Here is a 24,213-nt window from a genome sequence, read left to right as displayed (position 1 = left end):
GTATGTGTTTAGGATGTGATACACACACACAGCTCAGGGATGAACCTGGGAGTTCATAAATATCTTTACAGGGTTGCTTTCCAGAGTTTCTCCTTCTCCAGGACCTCCCTGGTATATTCTGGTTCCCTGGGGCTCCCCTTTTTGGTCTTCCAGCAGGAAAGCTGGGGCTCTAGTTGCTCTGCTCTGCCTTGTACCTCCTACAACTGTGCCTGCAGCCAAGTAGTGAGAGGACAGAGAGAAAAATAAATAACAAGGGTATGCCCCACCTTCTCGGGACCACAGCTCCTCCAATTGGAGAGGAAGGTTACCCTCCATCAGAGTTTTAGGTGCCTGTGGGTCCTTTCTGTCACTGCCATGGTGAGACTGCTTGGTGGCTGGGGCATGAGAGAACAAAGAAAAAAAAAAAGGAAATTGGGGGATTTCCCCAACTTTCTCTGAGTGTTAGGAGTTCTCTTTCCTGCAACTTGAGCCAGAACTAAAGGGCTTCTCCCAGAGTTCTCTCTCTCTGCCCAGTGCTTACATCCAGGGTCCAGGTTTCAGGCTGCCTTGAGTCCTGGCTGAGAGAGACCAGAAGACAAATGGGAGACTCACCGCTGGCTCAGTGATACTTCAAATGCCGGCCTTCTTCTCCAATCTGCCTGCTACTGTTTACTTTTCAGAGTCCTTAAATAGCTGTTCCATGGATTCTGTTCAGGTTTTATGGCTGTATTCAGTGAGAGTGACAGGGTGGAGTGTGCTTACTCCATGTTACCCAGAAGTGCCTACTTTATTTTTAAGATTGATTTTCAAGCATACTCCATTTTAGGTTTTGTATTTAGTACGCATTTAGTATTTTAGGTATTACCCCGAGTGTTAAAGGCAGAGGTAAAGGCTTGTTAGGAATTTTCAATTGCAAACGTATTTTAACAGTGCAACTATGGTTGACAGATTCACATTAGTTAACAATGTCTTGTTGAATCTCTTGAATATTCCTTATGTAAGCTTTCCTGGGAATATGTGAATATAACTTACCAGTTATCACCACATGTAGCAGCTTTGTTAAGGGTCTGTGATACTGCAATACTGGTTAGACTATCTTTATGGTCACGAGCCTGAAATACCTCTTGACCGATCTCTCGAATATGAGTGGAAATGACCACAAAAATTCCACGTGAAAAACCAATCAAGATGTAGCCATCACCATACCTATAGCAACGAAAGCAATAATACAGTAAAAAGGAAGATTATCATTTGCAATACAGTAAATAAGCAAATACCTTAAAACTAAGGAATTAGAGAATATAATTTATCAAGGGCCTATTTGTCAGATAATATGCTAGGTAGTTCCACATAATAAATCACAAACTATAATCCAGAAAATATTACATAGAGAAGTGAAAATGCTACAGACAAAAATTAAATATAATTAGTAAGGGAAAACACAGGGGTATCCTTCTGTAATGAGCTTTTGTACATACCAACTATAGCAGACAATGTTGCCATAGCGCTGCTGAAACTCCAGATCAATTGGGCTATCTGGTTCATTCAGATTAAAAAGAAACAAAGTTTTCTTGCCAACCACTACACTTATCTGCCAGAAAAGAGATTATGAAATGAATTACTCAGCACTTCATGAAAAGACTAATAAGCAAATCCAAAGAGCATAAACCTAATTTAGAAAAACAATGAGCCAAATTTAGCGTGTTAAATGTTATAATTAGTAGGGTAACAATGTGACTAACTCAAAACATTTGTAACATTTTACTAATATACAGTCTGGAAAGGATCCTTGGCTTCACATATATGCAATACACCCTTGGAAGTACACTAAAATAGCTCGATGGAATAACCTTTTACAATTCTCTGTACCTCTAATATGAGTCCTGTGCAGTACAGGAAGGTAGGTCTGACATAGTTCCATTGAAACTGAATTCATATCCAGAGTATAGAGAGTCTTCTATCCTAAGGCCGTCTGATTTTGATTTGGGGCTATCTGGGATTACAGGTCCACACCTGTGTGGATAATCTAGCTCGGCTTTTTATATCATCACTCTTCCCATCACCAGCAGGGCACTGGTCAGTGTGGCTAGACTACTATCCCGCTGTTACAAGTTGGTACTTAACTATAATTCTCAGTTGAGGGTCTAACTGTGTTGGGGAGAGAAAAGAGTGCATTACTTATTTGGGCTCATTAAGGGTAATGGATATATATATGTAAAGAGAAACACTTTGATGTATTTCCTTGATGCTAAGATGCTACCAGTTAGGAGTTATTATCATTTTAATAATAGCTTTTTGAGAAATAAAGGAACATTACTTCATTAAACATATTCTTGTTGATTGTGAAAATCATCTGGATTTCAGAATGTTAAAATGTGGCAGGGAAAACAATCTAAGGTATTAAAAAAATAAAACTGTAATTTCCAGAGCTCTGGTCCCCACATCTGATAGAGTGAAAATTTAAAAAAAGATAGAGAAATCAATACTCTTGCTTTTCAAGGTGCCCCCACTGTTTTTGCTACCATAAGAACAAGAAGAGCAGCAAGTGTAACAGGAAACTGTCCTCACTTGCTGTGATATTAGGTGGCAGCAGAAAAAACATTTAGGCCTGAGAAACTGGGGCCTGCATTGGTTTAATAAGTGAAGGACTATAATTTATTTATCACTATAGATTCTGAACCATACTAGAAAAGGAGACAGAATATCCTAAAAAATTACCAAAATAATTTGGGCCTGGATTTGATTTAGAACTCTTACCGTGCTTTCAGCAGTGGAGGTTCGGTCATCAGTCTTCATCATGGAAAACTGCATGTTGCCAGGCTCTGATCTCACTGGTGTCTGCAAGGGTGAAAATACTATCACTATGAATAAACCCCAAACTCAAATTCATTCTATTACTAAAACAGGTAACTTGCTTTCATTTCTGTTACAGGTTGGACTAACAACCTGAAAATCCTACTGCTACAAACTTCTAGAAATTCTTGATGAAACTGAACACGTATCTTATTAAATGGCTAAGACAAGCGTGAAAGAAGGTTAGGAGATTTCCAGGGACCATAAGCAAAGATCAAATTGAAAACCAAAGTGTGCAGAAACTGATGCTGCAGATATCCAGAGCAGCAGCTGGTAAAGGGAGACGATAAGGAGGCCCATTTGGCTCAAGCTGGGCTTTGGGTCAAAAAAAATTCTTTTAAAATCAAAGACTTTCCCTCCTATGCTCATTGTGGTCTAAGGTCCAAAGTTATACTTTGAGTGGTCTAGAAACTCCCTGCAGTGTTTGGCCAAAACGAATCTAAATCCTCTTCAAAGGCTGCAAAAAACTTCCACAGTCAAGCCCTGCTGGAGATGAGCTCACAATTCAAAATGAGAAAACTCAGAAACAAACAATGGATCAAGAGGAAGAGTCACCAGATCTAAAAAGAACAGAATTATCAGAAAGATATCATAAATACATTTAAAATGGCTAAAAACATAAAAGGACTCATAAATATAAGAAAAGACAACACTTTCTTTAAAAGTCCAGGCAGATTTTAAAAAGAACTACAAAGTACTTTCTACAAATAAAAAGTAGAGCCATTAAAATAAAGACTCAATGGGATGGACAGAAGATTAGACAAATTTGAAGAAAGAATAAGTTAACTGATTTGAGGAAATTATCCTGAAGATTGCAAAGAGTGACAAAAAGAAACTATGATAGAGAGATCAAGAGATATAAGAAGATGCAACATATGTCTAACAGTTGCTCTGGAAAGACAGAATAGAAAAGGCGAGAGGTGAATTTCAAAGAGATAATGACTAAGAACTTTCCAGGATTGATGAAAGACAGCAATCTTCAGATTCAGGAAGCAAGACAAGTCCTCAGCAGGATAAATAAAGATAAATCCACACAAGTTACAATGGAGTGCTCTGCAGAATAGCCAAGTCAAAGCAACGCAGAGAAAATACCAGACAAAACAATACTTATAATGTATGTTTTGTTTACTGCATCATAACTTAAGTAGTATGCCAAATTCTGGAAGCATACTTCTTGTGGATTAAAAATGGGAAATAGTTGTCTTGTATGTTTATAATGGCTTAGTGGTAGTGGCTTCCTTGGATGTTATGTGTGGAAAAGTATTCTAAGGTCTTGATTCAGTGAAGAAAAAAATGCCAATATCTACTGATGATGTGTGATATGGATACAAGAGGGGGGACCTGTAGCATTCTAATTCTAAAGGACTCCAACATAGATGGACCAAAATTACAAGGTTTCTAGAAACTATTTTTTACAGTAATGCTATATATATATATATATATATATATATATATATATATATATATATATATATATATTTAACATCTCTATTGTAATGTCATATTAACCTTCCTTAAGAACCACTGTAATCATGCTATGGTCTGCTCAACATGATTGAGTTACTTCTATCTCACTTTCAAAGCTTTCCAGATACAATAACCAACTTTCTTCTTCAGACTTATCTTCTATAAATTCTCAAAGTCCAAATCTTCAGTCAGTCCAGTCTGGAATAAGCCATGAACAAGCTGTAATAAGTTTTTCCTCTTATCTTTGTTCTGTTCTGCTTGGAGTGAATGACAGCAACTGCTAAATGTCTTACAATACCCATTAAAACAAGTTTTAGCAGGGCACATGATCACCTAGGTAGACTAAATTTGCAGGTTTCCTGGCAGCAGCAAGGTGTGACCATATAACTAGGTTCTGGTCATATGATATGAATGGAAATTATGATTGCATCTTCCAGATTAGGTCGTTCACAAATTTCTTGCACTCCACTTCTCTTTTTTCCTTGCCTGGGGCTGAAATGAGGTGCTGGTATGCTTGCTTTAACCATGTACATGAGGGCAAAACACCCTAGAAAATGGCAGAACAATAAGATGGAAGGAAGGGAGGGGAAGGAAGGGGGAATTTATACAACCTTGAGAAGCAGAGATACATAGATGACATGCTTACCCCTCTCTGTTTTATGAGGAAAAAAAGAGGAAAAACCACCCAAACTACCATATTCTTAGAGTCCTTGTAATTTTGGGTCTTGTTGTTACAATAGTTTAGCCTATACCCTGACTGATTTAGATCACCTTTTCTCTTACAGATTCACAATCCAACTTTCATTTATCTCCTCTATCTCACAAATGTTATAGGACTTGTAAGCTATATCACACAATTTGATAATCATATAAGATGATATATGTTTTATCATGATTAGTTTCCTCTTCTTGAGAGTAGGGGGCCTATGGTGGGCAGCCTCTAAGATGGTCTGGAACGATCCTCACCTCCTGGTGTTCATGCATTTGTGTAATCCCCATCCCGGCCCCTCAGTGTAGGCTGGGCCTAGGGACTCACCTCTAGAGAACAGAATACAGCAAAAATAATTTTGAGATCAGGTTATTTATTAACGATTGCAGCTTAAGTCTTGAATGATTATTCTCACTCTCTTGCCAGCTGCTCTGTTGTGGTCCCCAGTCAGGCCTTCAGATAAGACTGCAGTTCAGACTGATAAAATGATTGCAGCCTCATGAGAGACCCTGAGGCAGAAGCACCCAGCTTAGCTGTAGCTGGATTCCTCATCCACAAAAACTGCAAAGCAATGTTTGTTGTTTTAAACTGCTAAGTTTTGGGAGTAATTTATTATGCAGCAATAGATAGTTAATATAGGGCCATATTTCTTATTTCTTCTGTAGTCATATTTCATATTCCTTCTATAGTACATAGCACAGTGCCATGTAACTAGCAGGTATTCAAAGCACGTCAATATTGCTCTAGAAGTAATAAATCATAAGCCAAGTCATCCAAAGTGAAATTTTGCCACTGGTGAGCTTCTATAGCTATGGGTAATACAAATTCCCTTGAGAGGAGCCTCTGAAGATCTAATCAATCTTGGGAAATTTGAACATCAGTAAAATCTAATCTTAAAATTAAATTTAATTAGAATTAGTTTGGAAGCAATTTAACATATCAGCTAAAGGAGTGGGCTTTAGAATCAGGCAGTTGATCACATTACCTGACTCTGAGTCCAGTTGTTAACATTTACGCCGTAAAATACATATATAAAATAAGAGTTATTTAACAAATATACTGTTTGACTATAACCACAGAGCCGATAATCCATGCTAATAACTAGCCAATGGGAAATGTACAAAGGAGGATATTTGGATAAAGTATTCATATTAAAGAAAAATGTCCTAATACATTAAAAAAATTGATGTTTAGAATGTGAAGTTATTGTATACATATCTCACATAGAGATTTTTAAATTTTATAGATCTGTTTGATAGACAAACTTTGTTTTGGAAGAAAATTTGAATATAGCAGACCAAAGAGATGTTACTGTATTACCTGTCTTATTGTGTCACCTTCTTGATTACTAACTGTAATCATTTTATCTTCACCACCTAAAGCAAGCATGTTTTCTGCATTCCAACATCCACATGTGATTCTCTTAGTATGCTTTCCTGAAAAAGAGATGTACATATTGATTTCTCAAAAAAAATTTTAGATATCCATGATGTTAATCTGAAAGTTTAGGTAATATACTATGGAAATTAAACAGACAAGAAATTTAAAATCTCATCAAAGCAGTTAGTGTCTAAGCAACCTTATTTAAAACAGTTTATTACCAAGTTGTAAATCAAGATAAAGGCATATGAGGGCAATCATGTTTTCCAATTTTTTATGTGCATATGAGCATAGGTCCTAACATAAAAAAGACATTCCACCCCTTGACAAGTTTGTTTACCATATAACCAAACCTATCACATTAATGTCTTAAGAACAAACTGTGCTTAAATCTCAAAGCACTGAAGCTATCTCTACTATATTCAGCTTCACAGTGTGGGAGACCCTTAGCATAAGCAGATTCAACATCACAGTTTTGACTCTTCGTATATAACTAAAGGACATACAATGATTCATGATTAACACTGAGGTACAAATATGAATGCACCTTAGTGAGACTTGTGTTAAGAATTGACTCATTTAGGTGGCACAGTGGTTGAGAGTCCGCCTGCCGATGCAGGGGACACAGGTTCATGCCCTGGTCTGGGCAGATCCCACATGCTGCAGAGTGGCTGGGCCCATGAGCCATGGCCGCTGAGCCTGTGCGTCCGGAGCCTGTGCTCCCCAACGGGAGAAGCCACAACAGTGAGAGTCCCACGTACCGCAAAAAAAAAAAAAAAAAAAAAAGAACTGACTCGTTTAGCTAGTGAGGGATATTAGATAGACACTAAGTATCAGGACGTTTTTTTATTGAGCAATCTAGACAGTGCAAAAACCACGTTTTGGAGTGGAAATTGCATGCTTGACACTGAGGGCATTTGTTGAAGGTCCTGGGATAGATAAATACTCAAGAGCCCCAAGGTTAATTAAGTATACAGATTCTGGAGGCAAACTGCCTATTTTGAATAAGTGGCTCCACCACTTACTGCAAAACCATGGGTAAGTGACTTAACCTTTCTATTCCTTAGTCGCATCATCCAAAAATTGGGGATAATAGTAGGAGCTCTTTCATAGGGGATGAGGATCAAACGAGTTAAAGCACTTAGAAGAGTGCCAGGCATATAGGAAATGCCATATAAATGTTAGTTATTTTAGCTGTTATTGAGACAGAGATCATGTTTATTTTATTCATGTACCCCGTACAGAACTTAATACAGTATGTATGCAGAAGGCAGGCTATAAATAAATAGTCGTTAAGTGAGTAGACCCTGAGGCCAGAGTGTGCCAGAGTGTGTTAGAGGCTCAGGCAGGAGGAGAGTATAGCTGTGAGGTCCTGGAAGATGGGTAAGAGATGAAGTCAGAGAGTCGCCAAGGGCCAGGTCACAGAGGGCTTGGCTGGCCATAGTGAGGACTTTGACCCTGGGTGACATGGAGAGCCACTGGAGAGTTCCGAGCAGAAGGCTCACTGTGGCCTCTGGGCTGAGGATATTCTATAGCAGGGCAAGATCTGAAGCAGGGAGACCAGTTAAGATATTCCAGAAATTCAGGTCAAAGATGTCTGAGCCCCACACCATGGTGGCAGCAGTAGAGGTGATGAGAACGTCTTGATTCTGGAGATATTTGGAGATAGATCCTACTAGATTTTCTGGCAAATTAGGTATGGAACGTAGGAGAAAGATAAGGGTCAAGGATGATGGTAAGGTTAGGCTTAAATATCTAAAAGGATGAAATGCCATCAATGAGAGGGAAAACTATTGGTTTTAGTGGTATTAAATTTGAAGTGTTTACTAGAAATCTCATTGGAGATGTTGAGTAAGCAGCTGGATGTATGAGTCTAGAGTTTGGAAGAGATAAATGTGGGACTATAGAGGTAGTATTTCAAATCAGAAGACCAGAGCACAAAAGTGAAGGGAACATTCAGAGAAGAGACTGGGATATAGGAGATTTTGCTGATCATAGATTAAGTGGCTTAAGTGGTACACTGGAACTGAGTGTCGGAAGTAATGGGTGTTAGAAGGGAAAAAAGGAGTACATAAAGAGAGGTGGAAAGATGCCAAAGACAAACTTCTTTCTATACTCAAGAAAGGGAGAAGAAAATCTCTCCTTTTCTTCTAGTGCTCAGAATTCAGGTTAACCTTAACCTCACTGATAACAGTTAACATGTTTTGTGTGCTTACTTAACATTGTTCTGGGCACTTTACACGTATTGACTCATTTAATTAGTATTAACTTACAGCTACCATACTATGGCCACTGAAATGTAAATCATGTTACTGGGAGACTGGCAATATTAGGTACACTGTGAACACTGAAATTCATGCATGTTAGAAGCATGCAAAGTGAGAACTGCCTATATCTAGTCTAGTTCAAGGAAATAAATCAGAGCATGACAAAACAAGGTAACAGACATTAGCTACTGTAAAAACCATGCATTCGTGCAGCTGCTATTGGAAGTGAAATGCCTTGGTTTTAGGAAAGTAAATTATTTCAAAGGAAAAAAAGCAGAGCCACAAATCACAACTAACTCTGAAAGAGGCAGCTAAAGGACCTAAAATATATAATTAGCCTGAATCTTTTCCATTTTACACAGTGAATTAAATTAGCTGAGATTAGAATCAATATTCATATTAAATACAAAGATCACATAAAATCATGTATATATGACAGTTACTGACACAAAATAATCATGCTTTGACAAATTATTTTCTTATACCTCAAGTGTCAAAACTTCTAGGGCTTATAAGTTAACTGGTAGAATATACCTGTAAATGAAGTGGGATATAGAAAATGCCTATTTAAGTCAAACAAATTAATTTATATGGTGAAAGCAGAGTTTTGTAACTCAAAAGTTTTTAGTTTAATTTTTCAGATGGATCAATGACATAAGTGTTTACCTAGAGCACTAAAAATATTCCTATGAAAGATATACATATATGTGAAAATAATTTGAAATGAACAAGTGTCCTTAATTGAAAGGCACTTTCTCAAGTCTTCTGTGGGCACTATTATCTCCAGGATTTGATTCTTTCATTAGTGGTAAGTTATACTGGCCACCTGTATGTAATTAAGCCCACTGTTTCACCATTCACCAGCATGATGTTACAATAATTGAAAAGAATCCATACTGTTTCCTCCTGGGGAGTCCCAGGGCAGATGCTAGGCGACCAGAGGCTGGGGGAATCAGAGACTGAACCAAGAAGGTCAAAGGATTAAACACGCATATCATCCAGTCATATACCCTGAGGGAAATATAACTCGAAGTCGACTCCTAGATTAAATTGGTGTTTGGAGAGAGTGAGGGGTCAGAATTAGGAATCTGGATACTCTGTCCAAGAAGCCACCAAATGTTTTAGCCCATCTACTAATGTGTTGATATGCATCTGAGCTATTCCATGCCAGAGGCACAATCTGGGTGAGAAAGGGATAGAAGCCATGCTATTAATGTACTGGTGTCCAAAGGCACAGGCTCACCCTAGGGCAACCTGTTACATAGCCTGGGAAATTCTTAGTAGGTAGTGAAGATGGATCTTCTAGTTTAGATAGATGTATGGCTTGACCAGGGAAGTCTTCATTTTAAACTACAAAATTTCTCTTGCAATATCAGGGAAATCTGAGGTGGTAAAATTTCCATTTATGTAAAGCATCTCAAATATTTAGCAGTGTTTCCAGCACAACCTACCAAGGACAGGAATCTTTCGAGATGTCTGACGATTATAAATGAGCAAATTTCCTTTAACAGTTCCAACAGCCAGGAAACTTCCAAATTTTGACCAAAGAAGGAAAGACAATTGATCCCTGTAACATTAAGATACAAATTACTAAACAATTCACAATTATAACCCCCTAAGTAGTCCTTTTAAAAAGTACTTCATGAATAGTTTTAACATCTACATAGAAGCTGAAGTACAAAATTACAACTTAATGCTTTAGGACTACGAAGAAGTGCTAAAGACATTCTGAGACACTATAAAATGATCTTAGGTGAGTGAGACTTAAAATACAAATGTATGATGAATATAGGCTTCAATTCAGTCATGATGGAATCTCAAATTTCATCAGATGACTCATGATGAGATACTTATTAATTTGTCTACTAATGATAGTTGTAACTCTAATTGTGGTAAAAATCTTCATGGATGATAACATCTTATGCTTTAAAAAAAAGTAGGGTCCAACTATACGATATACTAAATTGGAAAAATCATTGGGAATTCATGATTCATGAAAAAGGACATACATTTTCCAGCTCTGCTAAGAGTAGCTCAGAAGGAGGTAGAAGGCACGTTTGCCTACCACCAGTTCTTACTGTGCATTCTAGGATCCATAGGTTGAACTTTTATACAATCCTCTACTAAAGGGAATCAAGACTCCTTGGAGAGTAGCTCATTTATATATTGAGGAAAGAAATCACAATGGATCTAGACAAGTGGTTATGAAAATACAATCCCAGGACCAGCATCATCACCTGGGAACTTCAGAAATGCTAGTTCCCAGATCCCACCCCTGTCCTACTGCATGAGAAACTGGGGGTGGTGCGCAGCTGTCTGTGTTCTCATAAGCTCTCCAGGTGATTCTGATGCAGCTAAACTTTGACAGTCACTGATAGATCAAGCTACTGTTTTCAGAAAGCAACACAGCTCTCAAGGAGGGCAGTAATAAAAGGACAAAAGAGTCAGCTTAAAGGGGACTCCTCTGGCTAAATTAGAGGAATTTGAGCATTAAAAATTACATATTTAATTGAAACAAGTTGAGTTTGTGAAAGGCCATAAAACCTAATGATACTTGGAAGACAAAAATTCACTTAAAGCATAGGAAAAGTTAGTTGTAATAATAAGTGAATGTAATAAAATGTTTAGCTAAAAATTAATTTTAACAAGAAGTATTAATATACTGGGCTGCTAGCTTTCTTCAATTGAGTATATATTTACAATTATTGAATATATTAAGTATACAGTATATTTTATAAAAGATATTAAGTACATACTTTATAAAAGATAAATATGCATTTGTCTCTCAGTTTAAGTAGGTACAGCAGCCCTGAGAATATGCCTCTCAGATCTCCAACTATAGAAAGTATAACCGACCAAGGCCCCCAGCTGCTAGGCACTGGAATCCATCACCTCAACGTGCTGGGACCACACCTTCCCATGGGCTGCTCCCAGACAATGATTGCGCATGGCAAGGGTCCTGCTGAGGTCCATTCCTGGGAGGCACAGGACTCCTTTGATGGTAACCTTGGCTCAGACTGGGCCTAGCTGAACTTTTTAGAACTGTGCTGCGGTCCCAGATGTTTCTACCCCCCCCCTTTCTTTCTTCCCTCTCTCCTTTACAAGGGTCTGACGGCTCTTCTAACTTCTTCTCCCTCTCTGTTCCCTCACAGATATTTCCTGTGATAAACACCTTACACATTTAATCCCATTTTGGAGTCTGCTGCTCAGAAGACATGAATTTAAAAAATTGGAGTGAGCTAAATAGTACCAGAGAAAAGAGGAACTATATGGCAAGAACAAGGTCTGATTAGCAACTGCGGTCACATATAGTAAGAGTTGTGTAACAATAGTAGTCCAGTCGATAGTTGATCAGTACTAACAGTCACAGAACAACCAACTAGAAAGAGGGTTAAATAGTGTATTCCAAGAAGATCAAGTAATCAAATGTCATCAAAAGAAGAGTTAACTGAATGGGCTTTATCTTTCCTCTCTTAGGAGATAAGACGTCTAGTAGGTCCTACAAAGTACAGTAAGATCCCAAGGCATACATGTTTCCAATTATGCTAACCGATGAGGCCAACATATAATAATGACACATATTTCTGGCCAAGAAAAATGTAATGAATATATTATTTTAGGAAAATGCACCTGGCTACAAAAAAAAGGCAACCTATGTGAAAGGCATAGGTTTGTAAAATTCTGGCTGATATGACAGTTGAAGGTCAATTAGAAAAGAAGCTGAGTAGGGTGACTAGTACTCAGGTGTGAATGGCCTTGGGAGAAGCAACCATGTCCCATGATCCAACCAAGAATCAATTGGTTTATGAACCAGATGTTGTATTCAGAGTTTCTCTGAAAAGATTGCTGTATCCCAGGTAAAAAACTAAATGATTACTGCTGTCGGCCTAGGTAGGATCAGGGTAAGTACCACTATAATCTTAAAAAGGTATAAAAAATACATTTAGTAAAAATGATGAAATAAATTCAACCCATTGTGCTAACATAATAATTTAAGATAGTTAAGTGGCATTGCAGCAAGTTTTGTAATAATTATATTTGATGCTTTGTGAATTATTTGTGTGTGAAGTGCGCAGAAGAATCTAATCAGATTAAATTTGTAAATGAAATTTTAATTGTTTAAAGGAAACTTAAGTTTGCAAAATATTTAAGAAAATTTTGCAAACTTGATATTCAGAATTGTTAACTATCGTGATGTATTAGATTGATCATTAACAAAAAAACAAATGGTAGTAGGTATACCTTTCTATAGCCAAAGGCCTTTAGACATTAAATATTAATAGCAACAGTAAAACACCCTTAATTTTACCTTATTGATAATTACAATAACATCTACTGTTCCCTCAGTTCTTATTTTGGTGCCTGGCCACTGCATACAATTAACTATCACAACAATCCTGAGATGATGTGAGAAAATGGAAGTGGGGGAAGATAAGACAGTGGGAGGCAGAGCTGCCAATTCGAAACACCTGGGATTAATTATGCATTTTTCTCTGGGTCAGGATGTGGCCTCACTGATGCTCAATTTGGTTCAAGAAGCAGTACTTGATGTTTATAAACATCCTCTTGAATGGAAGCACACAGGGTGTGTAAAATCCTTCTGAAAAGTGATGTACCGAAGTGTTAAAGGACAGAGCAAGACATGAAGGTTCTCAGACCTAGCAAGACTTGATGTTGGTCAGACACTACTGCCTGTGGATGCATGTCTCGTGCGTCACTTTGGAGGGTCAAGAGAACCTGCGCTAAGGTGATGTTTGGTCCTGCTCTGTTATTCCTTGGCAAGTAAGCTGGAAAAGTATAGTCTAACCTTATGGTATGTGTGTGATCTCTTCCTGCCCACCTGCAGGCCACATGATGCCATGAAGCAGATTATTATTACTATACACTCTTTACATATATGAAGAAATTGAGGATTAAAGAGAGGTTAAGCAACTTATCCAAGGTCAAAATTGCAGTTTTAGTTGTAAATACCGATAGGTTTTTCTTTTCCATATGGCAAAATGGTTTCCATTTTAGCAGAGACCTGCAATTTATTCTGTCTGCCCAGGATTTTTCCCACTTGTGAACTTCCCCACCCTCACTCCACTCTTCACTGGGTAGGATTATCAACCCCATGGCCCTGCCTACCCTATTCAGAGACCTTCTGAAGAAATGAGTGGACACTAGTAATGTGATAGGGGCATGTTCTTTCCTCTGGCATAACTTGCTGTGAAGAATGGTATAAGCTGATACCTGCCAGTAGCCATCAAGAGTCTGACTTACATATATAGGATGGATAAACAACAAGGTCCTATTGTATAGCACAGGAAACTATATTCAATATCTTGTGATAAACCATATTGGAAAAGAATATGAAGAAGAATATATATATGTTTAACTTAATCAGTTTGCTGTACAGCAGAAATTAACACATTATAAATCAACTACACTTCAATAAAACTTAAAAAAGAGAGACAGTCTGACTTAGAAGAAGTCAATACAGAGAAAGGAAGAGCCGAGAGATGGAGACAGTCTTGACTGCATCATTAGAACCCCTAGATCCAGCCATGCCTGCAGCCAATCCCATCTCCAGATTTTCCCATATGTTTTCTCTCTTCTTTGGACATTTTAGCCTGTTCCATTGAAAGCAACTTTTTAAGAAGTCATATTTTATAATCATAACAACTTTATTCTAATTAACTGAACAAAATTAATAGGATTATATATAACAATTAAAAAAGAAATGAACTTTTTCCTTTATAAGAAAATAACTCATCAATGCATCTTTATAATGAAAGTAGTATTTGTAGCATCAAATCTGCAAATAATGATATTTCTAAGTGAAGATTTAAAATATAAAAAAAACTATCCTTACCTCATGCCACTGTCTAACTGGCTGGTTTTGTTTGTGTTGGCATCCCACAGATAAATGCAACTGGATTTCTCAGCAATCACTGCTAGGATATCTCCATCCTTATCCCAATCCATAGCAACACAGTTACTTTTTAAAAAGAGAGCAAAACATCACTATGCATTTTTTTTAAGTAGGGAAAGAAATTTAAACACTCAACTATTTGTGATTTTTGTCTATAACAAGACCATTCAATCTATTTTTGAATACGTCATAAACTTTCTAAAGTGAGAAATATAACTCACCATTCAGTGCCTAGATAAAACTAACACCAATTACATCGTTGTTGAGGGAATAGAAACATTTTAAATATCATTTTCATATACTATATTAAATATAATTATACCTAATAAGTTAGCAGATTTTCTCAACACCTATAAAGAGCCTGGCCCTTTGGCAAAACAAACTCATCAAGCACCTCTGGAAAGGAATCACACCTGGAATCAAGAGAAAATTTGTATGATCAACTTTCGAAAGGTTATTTCAGATTTACAGAGGGAAAAAGTAGGTACTGATAAGAAATGATGTTATATCTAGATAAACTGTGTATTGAACAGATCAAGGCTGGGTAGACGTAGGACTGCAAACAAGAAAGACTTGAACTCTGAAATAGTGAGTAAGACAGTTTATTTTTATTTCATATCTTAATAGAATGAGTGATTCAATTAACAAAATAGTTATAAATAGGAAATGCTCTATTTAACATGTTTCTTACTGTTTAAAATTACTCCAAATGTCTATTATAATTTAAGAACTTCCTTGAAGATTAACCTTTCCTTCCTTCTCTGATGCTATATTTCATTTGGAGACCCTCTGTTCTTGGGTATTGGCTAAGCCATACTCAGCTTTACATTTAAGACAGCTGGGCATTACTTAAGTTATTTTATTCTTCGAACTGTTAAAATATGTTTTGGGGGACTTCCCTGGTGGTCCAGTGGTTAAGACTCCATGCTCCCAATGTAGGGGGCATGGGTTCGATCCCTGGTCAGGGAACTAAGATCCCACATGCCACACTGTGTGGCCAAAAATTTAAAAAGTTAAAAATAGATAAAATATGTTTTGGGATCTCAATTTTCTATAATATTTTCAGGATTTTGAGAGTGTGGAAGAGGAAGGCTTTCAAATTGTTGATAAAATCATCTGCCAATTAAAGACAATATATAATGGCATTTTATTTATGTGGAGATCTTTTGTCAGTCTAATTCAACTATGATGAATACAGCAAAAGAATTCATAAGTGGGCTTCCCTGGTGGCGCAGTGGTTGAGAGTCCGCCTGCCGATGCAGGGGACACGGATTCGTGCCCTGGTCCGGGAAGATCCCACATGCCGCGGAGCGGCTGGGCCCATGAGCCATGGCTGCTGAGCCTGCGCATCCGGAGCCTGTGCTCCGCAACGGGAGAGGCCACAACAGTGAGAGGCCCGCGTACCGCAAAAGCGACAACAACAACAAAAAAGAATTCATAAGTAAAAAAATAAGGCCATTGTGTAACCAAAATAGATGTCACAGAGATTATGCAATACAGCTCATACAATTTACTCAAAGAAGTTCTTTTACTAAGTGCTTCTTACTTTTAGACATAATTATAACTAGCTTGCCCTCTGTTTCCTAGAATAGAGAAACCAGAAGCAACAATTAAGAGAGCAGTGGGATACAGATGGCCAACAAACACATGAAAAGACGCTCAACATCACTAATTATTAGAGAAATGCAAATCAAAACTACAATGAGGTATCACCTCACACCGGTTAGAATGGGCATCATCAGAAAATCTAAAAACAACAAATGCTGGAGAGGGTGTGGAGAAAAGGGAACCCTCCTACACTGTTGGTGGAAATGTAAACTGATACAGTCACTATGGAGGACAGTATGGAGGTTCCCTAAAAAACTAAAAATAGAACTACCATATGACCCAGCAGTCCCACTCCTGGGCATATACCAGGAGAAAACCATAATTCAAAAGATACATGCACCCCAATGTTCACTGCAGCACTAGTTACAATAGCCAGGACATGGAAGCACCTAAATGTCCATCAACAGAGGAATGGATAAAGATGTGCTACATATATACAATGGAATATTACTCAGCTATAAAAAGGAATGAAATTGTGCCATTTGAAGAGAAGTGGGTGGACCTAAAGACTGTCATACAGAGTAAGTCAGAGAGAAACAAATATCATTTAATATTGCTTATATGTGGAATCTAGAAAAATGATACAGATGAACTTATTTGCAAAGCAGAAATAGAAACACAAGATGTAGAGAACAAACATATGGATACCAAGGGCAGCAGGGGTGGGATGAATTGGGAGGTTAGGATTGGCATATATACACTACTATGTATAAAATAGATAACTAATGAGACCCTACTGTATAGTACAGGGAACTCTACTCAATGCTCTGTGGTGACCTAAATGGGAAGGAAATCCAAAAAAGAGGGGCTATATGTATACGTATAGCTGATTCACTTTGCTGTACAGCTAACACAACATTGTAAAGCAACTATACTCCAATAAAAATTAATAATAATAAAAAAAAGAGAGCAATGGGAAATGCCAAAATGGTGGCATTAGGTGGATGGGAGAGAAGTAAAGCAACCTGATTTGCAAAGATGGTGGTGATAAAAGCAGAAAGCAGATGTGTATTTAAAAAGGCTGGCAGCATAAGACCATTTAGGTGAGGGACTCTACACATCATAATAACCACTAAGACTATCAGTAAAATAACTACTACAGGGAAAGATAACACTGAATCATTAAAAATGCTTATGTTATGCTTACTGTAATCTAGAATGACTTCCTTAAAATAGATAAAATAAGGCCTTTGTCCTTTAAGAAGTATGCAGAAAGTAACTATTAGAGAGGAAATACTACAGCCATATGGGCTTATCTTATCTGCATATACACACACTAAAGCTTGTTTATAATTAAATAAGAATTATTTCAATGGACTCATTTATAATTCTGTCTTACAGCTTATCTGTGAATGTATGAGTGTTTATAAACGTTAAATTCTAATTCATATGCTATATATATACATATTTCATTAACTGTTTATGGTATAAAAAACCAAATCTCTTTGCAAATGGAGAAGGCAAAAGAGGAGATACACATTAGATATAAGTTATAAAATTCTATTTGATTATAGTTTTAAGACAGTGTTTTTTTATTTTTTAGGCCACAAAGCTTGAAAAAGTTTTTAATCTACCACTGTACTTACCCAGATAAGTTGATTTCACTTCTTTTTTGACCATGGCGATCAAAGATTTTCACAATATGATCAGCTCTAAAAGCAATCAGAACACAAAGATACGATTTAAGTGTTTCTTATTTCTCTAAAGAGTTTTTTTATACACCCAACTGATTTTATTTTCTCACGATAGTTTCGTAATTTATATGTAAAAAGTTATTATCAGGGAAAAGGTTCTATGAATTGTGATGTTAATGGAAATATATTACTTTTCCCACCATTCAGTCATCACCCAAGAATTTCTACTGAACAGATAGTGTAGTTAGGTGGGCATACAACCATTTGGAGTCAGGATGATTTACCAACATTCACTGATTTCTTACCCTGTTACTGCAAGGTAGTTTCCTGATGTTTTCTGCCAGGTAAACTTTATTGGTGTGCCAAGCCAAGTCTTTTCTAGCAGTGAGAAAACACGCTAAAAAACACAATACAATTTCTGTATTTTCAAAACATACAATTAAACATTGGTCAGAAAAGATGTCAAAACATGATAATGAAAACAGTAGGATTCAGGATGGTGAAGGCTTATGCTAGAGCTTACTTACCCAAAAGAAGTCAACAGTGTAACAAACAAAATGACCAATCAACCAACCAACCAAATAATCACAATCTGATCGGTAAAGTATGGACCTCAATATATATGGGAGCATTTACTATAAAACGTTTTTGCTTTTGAATGTTTTCGAATATTAATTTTATAAAAATGTATGGCTTTAGTGTTTTATAGCTATTAAAAATTTAAATAATTTAAACTTGAACTTAGCTAATTATTAATAGCATAGATTTGGGGAGATTAAATTTAACAAAATTGCTATTAAAAAATATTAACTCTGATAGAAATACAAAATGTCTATACTTTCTTCAAAATTATTATTTTCCTTTCCCCATCAGTTACATTTACTTTATCATTAAGTGTTTAATTTGGCTATTGGGTGGACACTTTTTCAACTGAAAAATCATTCTTTTCACTTAGACAATAAAGAACTGTGTATCCAGTATGGAAGCCACAAACCACATGTGGACTTGGAATTTTATTGAGGACTTGAAATGTGGGCAGTCCAAATTTAGATGTGCTGTAAATATAAACTACACATGGGGTTTCAAAGACTATAAAGGAGAGAATGCAAACTATCTTCACTGATAATTTTCATACTGATTACATGTTGAAATGATAATATTTTGGATATACTGGGTAGAATAAAATATATTATGAAAAGTAATCTTACCTGTTTCTTTAAAAACATTTTAATTTGGCTACTAAGATTGTTAAATTACATTGGCTCACATTATATTTATATCAAAACAGTGCTGATCTAGAACATCTAGGAACTTAAGAGTTTGGGATGAATAAATGTAGATTTTAACATTAAGTTAAATTACAGGTTAAACAATGATGCCTATATCTAGGCATGTGAAGTTTAGAGACTACTGCAGGTGGCTTGACAGTCTGAATAGCAACACAAAACTCTTCAAATGGTCAAAATTGAACACCAATCATAGGCATTTACTATGTTAAAGATTAAATCCACCTGTACTGAAAACAGGTGCGCTAAAATCACAGGTGCATCCAAGTTTTGTGAAGCATGAAGACACCCTTAAAGAAAAAAGAGTATAAAAACATCTTACTTTTGCAATTTTATGACCACATTGCCCTGGAACCCCTGCATGCAAGTGAGGGGTCCCTAAACTTGAATTTTACCAGCTTCATGGTAGACCTCCTCTGGCTGTGACCTTATAAACTATTTTTCTTCAAAGGAGGTTTACAGACACTCCATACACATACAATGGACCAGAAAAGGTGCTAGCTTCACAACCAGAATACCAACGTTTATATTTGGCTTTTTATTTATTAGCTGTAGGGCTTAAAGCAGGTCGATTAAATTGCCTCAAACACAGAATTCTCAACTGTAAACCAGGAATAATAATATCTCCTTACTTCTGGTACTTCATAAATCGTGAAGAGCTTTAGAAATGAGTTAAGATTACCAGTCTGTCAACTGCAATCTCCACATTAATAGCCACCAGAACTTATAAAAATTAAGCTTTCCATTTCTTTGCCAGATCAGGGCCGGGGGGTGTGTGTGTAAGGGGATATTGCTCGGTAAAGCGAAGGGTGAATGATCTGTAGCCAGTGACCCGGGAATGGGGTTCACGAGAAGCCGAAGCCTAGAAACCGTGCGTGCAGAGGATGACGCTCTAGAGCTTGAGACCTGCGTGTGCAGATTTCCCCGTGAATAATGTACATCGCCACCAGGTGATCTGTAAATTGCACCAGTCACAGGCAATACAATTTGGGATTATTTTTTCGCAGGCTTTTCACTCGTTTTAAGGCGCTGAGCAGTCGCGCGGCTTGCCAGGTGTTTAGCTGCAATAAATGAGGCAGCTCCTGACACCCGAACGAGTCAACTTCACCGCGACCCTCCAAGCGCTTTCACACAACTCGTTCTTTCTACCGTGCGAAGTTTGGGTTCTCTTCAGATCCAGTCTGCTCATTTCCAGCCGTGGCGGGGTTCCCTCTTCCCGCAAAGCACGAACCCCAGCCGCGGTCCCAGAAATGAGAGGCCTCCCTCCCTGCCTTCTCCTCTTCAATTTTCCTTCCTATTCCCTTGTTCCTTCAACTTCGCCCCTGCTCTCCCCCTCCCTGGTCGCCCCGCTCCCTTCCCCACTTCTCACGCACTCGGGAGGACGAAAGGAGGTCACAAGCTCCTATCCTCAAACCGACTCTTGGCGGGCTTCTTCCCGCTCCCCCGGGGTTCGTAAGTTATTTACCTTCATCTCAAAGCTCGAGCAGCCGCGCGATCTAGCAAGTGCGCAGGCGCACGCAGTCTCCTCCAAGAAGGCTACCGAGTTCCCGTCTCCCAGGAGACCGCGCGAGCAATGGCCAATCAGCGAGCGCCAGCTGAAAACAGTGCCTAGCGGCGACCTCCGCGAAGAAGAGCGGGAGGTGTGGACTGAGATCACGTGAAGCCCGCGAAGCAAGGCCCAGAGAAGTTGAACCTCGCGAGGGTTTGCAGCGCCCTTGCTTTCTGGCTGGGCCCTGATTGGATGCGACCCAGGGGAGGCTGACTCTATGAGACGTTGGAAAGCGCCTGCGTAAATTTCGGCCCCGGCTGCTAAGAAGTCAATAGTAGCCAGAGGAGGGCGCTGAGAATTTCAAGAAAAGAAAGGAACTGATTGTGGATAAAAGGAGGGGGGAGTTGGTTCATGGGGCAATACTCTTAAGCAATACACACAAAGAGATCACTCTGAAGCTATTCAAGGGATGTTAAAATTGAAGACTGATTTCTGCTGGGGATATATTTGTTTCTTCAGATGTTTAAATTTGGGTGCAAGACCTGCACATTTAAACGGAGATTTTTTTTTTTTTTGCGGTACGCGGGCCTCTCACTGTTGTGGCCTCTCTCGTTGCAGAGCACAGGCTCCGGACGCGCAGGCTCAGCGGCCATGGCTCACGGGCCCAGCCGCTCCGCGGCATGTGGGATCCTCCCGGACCGGGGCACGAACCCGTGTCCCCTGCATCGGCAGGCGGACTCTCAACCACTGCGCCACCAGGGAAGCCCCGGGAGATGTTTTTAATAGGTGACTGAGAGAAGGAGAAAAAGGTTAGAGAAGTAGAAATTCAGAAATTGTCCTTGTAGTATTTAAAACAGAGTGAATGGGACTTTTTTAGATTTCGGGAATGTGAGACAAAATTTTACTTTTACCTTTAGGGCCTGAGAATTAAACTGACATAAGACCAATTAACAGGGGAAAAGCATACAAATTTCTATGTATTATGTTTACCTGATATGGGAGAATGAGTTAAAAAGAAAGAAAACAAAAATCCCACATCAACATATTAATTTGGGGGGGCATATTTCCCTCTATTTTTTGCCCCTATGTATACCAATTTTACTATGTATTTATAATTATGGTATATATGTGTGTATTTAACACATTTATTTAGGTCAAATAATATAACACAATTATTAGGGTGCTTCGTACTGAGCAATAGAAAAGCGTACAATCTTAATAATTTTAGTTTCCCCATACCAAGAAAATCAACCTTTTCCACTCCTTCCACTGCTTCTGAGGCTGAATCATTTAGAAAAATTGGTTCTCTAACTTTACTGTGTATCTGGTAGGTTTAGTGGGTGTCAGACTCACCTAGAGGGCCTGCTGAAACACAGATTGCTTGGTTCCACCTGGAGTCTCTAATTTAGTCCTCCTGGGGTTGATGTGGAGGATTTACATTTCTAACACATTTTCAGGTGATGCTGATTATGCCCATCTGTGGATTACACTTTGAGGCCACTGTTCTCTCCATATTTGTTTCCTAAAGCCTCTCCGCTTTTTTGTCCTACGTGTTATACTAAAAACAGTCTGTATTCCTTTTTATGTTGATTAAATTTACAAAGCAACAAATCTTTTCCAAGTATATGCCTCTGAAAGTCACTTTTCAATTTATTATTTTTAAGCTGCAAGGAGCATTTGGTATTATTTTAGATAAAACAGGGATCCTAATTATTGCCTAGTTTTTTGTTTTTTATTACTGTTTTTCTCATTAGGCTAACAGAATAGGCAGGATTTCAACAGGTGGATAAAAGAGAAAGGATACTTAGAGGTAATGAGGTACAAGGTGGAAGATGCAGACAAACTGATTTGAACCCAGTAACAACCAGTTAGTAACAGATTATGTACTTAACTTTCTCAGCTTCACTTTTTTTTAAATTGGAACATATATTTGACATATAGCATGGTATAGATTTAAGGTGTACAACATGTTAATTTGACACATTTATATACTGTAATATGATTGCCATTGTAGCAATAATTATCAGCTTCACTTTTCTTTCTTTTTTTTTTTTCTGGCTGCACCTTGGCTTGCAGAATCCTAGTTCCCCAACCAGGGATTGAACCTGGGTCATGGCAGTGAAAGTGCCAAGTCCTAACCACTGGACTGCCAGGGAACTCCCCCTAAGCTTCACTTTTATTATCTATAATGGAACTTGAAAATTGATAAAAATATTTTTAGTTGTGGTATTCTTCTGGAAGTTTTTGTATACCTTGGAAATATGTGTATCCTTACCTGAATACAAAATTTTATGTAAAATATTTGGGAAAGAAGAGAAATACAGCTTCCCATTCTAAAATTTAAGAACCAGGAACATGATTAAACCTGTACATCTGGGAAAGGATCTGGTGTCCATTTGTGGGGAGAGATTCACTGAAGAGTTAGCCAATCTGTTATACAATCTATGGGAAGGGGTAATTCTAGAGTGCACATAGCTATTTTTTAAAATAAACTATACAACTTAAAATTGATTCCTTATTGAAGTATAAATAAATGTTATTAAGGTAATCTTCAGGAACCTCTAATTTATCTGGAAAAGTATGGCATTATGAGAAAGTATTTGTCAGAATCTGCTATAAAAGCTGGTAAAAATGGTATGAAGCTTCTCAAACGGATATTGAGAAAAGTGAATAACATAACTTGTTATAATATCAGAAAAACGTTTTTCCAAAGAGAGAAAGAGGAGAGCTTCCAAGGTGAAGAGAAAGGGGGATAGTATGGGATTGGGGATGAAAAATAATGACATTTAACACTAAGTACAGATAAAGAAACTAGGAAATTTAGGTGGAATTCAGATTTTAAAGATAAATAGATATAAATTCAGAAAGTTTTTATTGCATACACTTCCAGGAAATGCCAATATTGTTTGATCAACTTATAATTTGCCTCCAGTTTATCATTTACACTTCCAAACTTTAAAATGATAGCCATTTGAGGAAATAATTTCCTACCAACATTATATAGAGGGCTTCCCTGGTGGCACAGTGGTTGAGAATCTGCCTGCCAATGCAGGGGACAGGGGTTCGAGCCCTGGTCTGGGAAGATCCCACATGCCGTGAAGCAACTAGGCCCGTGAGCCACAACTACTGAGCCTGCGCATCTGAAGCTTGTGCTCCGCAACAAGAGAGGCCGCAACAGTGAGAGGCCCATGCACCACGATGAAGAGTGTCCCCCGCTCGCTGCAACTAGAGAAAGCCCTCGCACAGAAACGAAGACCCAACACAGCCAAAAATTAATTAATTAAACAAAAATTATATAGAAAGGAAGTCCAATAAGCCTAACAATAACTAGAGAAAGATAGTGTATTCAAAAATAATATCTGGGGCTTCCCTGGTGGCACAGTGGTTAAGAATCCACCTGCCAACACAGGGGACACGGGTTTGAGCCCTGGTGCAGGAAGATCCCACATGCCACGGAGCAACAAAGCCTGTGCGCCACAACTACTGAGCCTGCGCTCTGGAGCCTGCGAGCCACAAGTACTGAAGCTCACATGCCTAGAGCCTGTGCTCTGCAACAAGAGAAGCCACTGCAATGAGAAGCCCACACACCACAACAGAGTAGCCCCTGCTCGCTGCAACTACAGAAAA

The 24,213-nt window shown here is 38.1% G+C and overlaps 1 protein-coding gene across 3 annotated transcripts in view; it reads right to left on the bottom strand.

Moving 5' to 3' along the window:
- Positions 1-20,607, bottom strand: part of WDR19 (WD repeat domain 19) — an 84,028-nt gene extending 63,421 nt beyond the window's left edge. The window contains exons 1-9 of one of the 3 annotated variants that reach the window (XM_082838831.1): positions 20,563-20,607; positions 18,117-18,208; positions 17,764-17,829; positions 14,510-14,635; positions 10,107-10,222; positions 6,329-6,444; positions 2,737-2,817; positions 1,458-1,570; positions 1,012-1,185 (exon numbers count right to left, since the gene is read on the bottom strand). In XM_082838831.1, the coding sequence (XP_082694957.1) occupies positions 1,012-1,185; positions 1,458-1,570; positions 2,737-2,817; positions 6,329-6,444; positions 10,107-10,222; positions 14,510-14,635; positions 17,764-17,829; positions 18,117-18,208; positions 20,563-20,568 (890 nt within the window). In that variant the 5' untranslated portion in view covers positions 20,569-20,607. The other 2 variants (XM_082838830.1, XM_082838832.1) reach the window with 2 other exon arrangements.
- Between the last annotated feature and the right edge of the window lie 3,606 nt (positions 20,608-24,213).

Source organism: Leucopleurus acutus (assembly GCF_964270905.1).
Source record: "Leucopleurus acutus genome assembly, chromosome: 4".
Lineage (NCBI taxonomy): Eukaryota > Metazoa > Chordata > Mammalia > Artiodactyla > Delphinidae > Leucopleurus > Leucopleurus acutus.
Note: the sequence above shows the minus strand (reverse complement) of the source record. Positions and strands in the feature narration are given on the sequence as shown.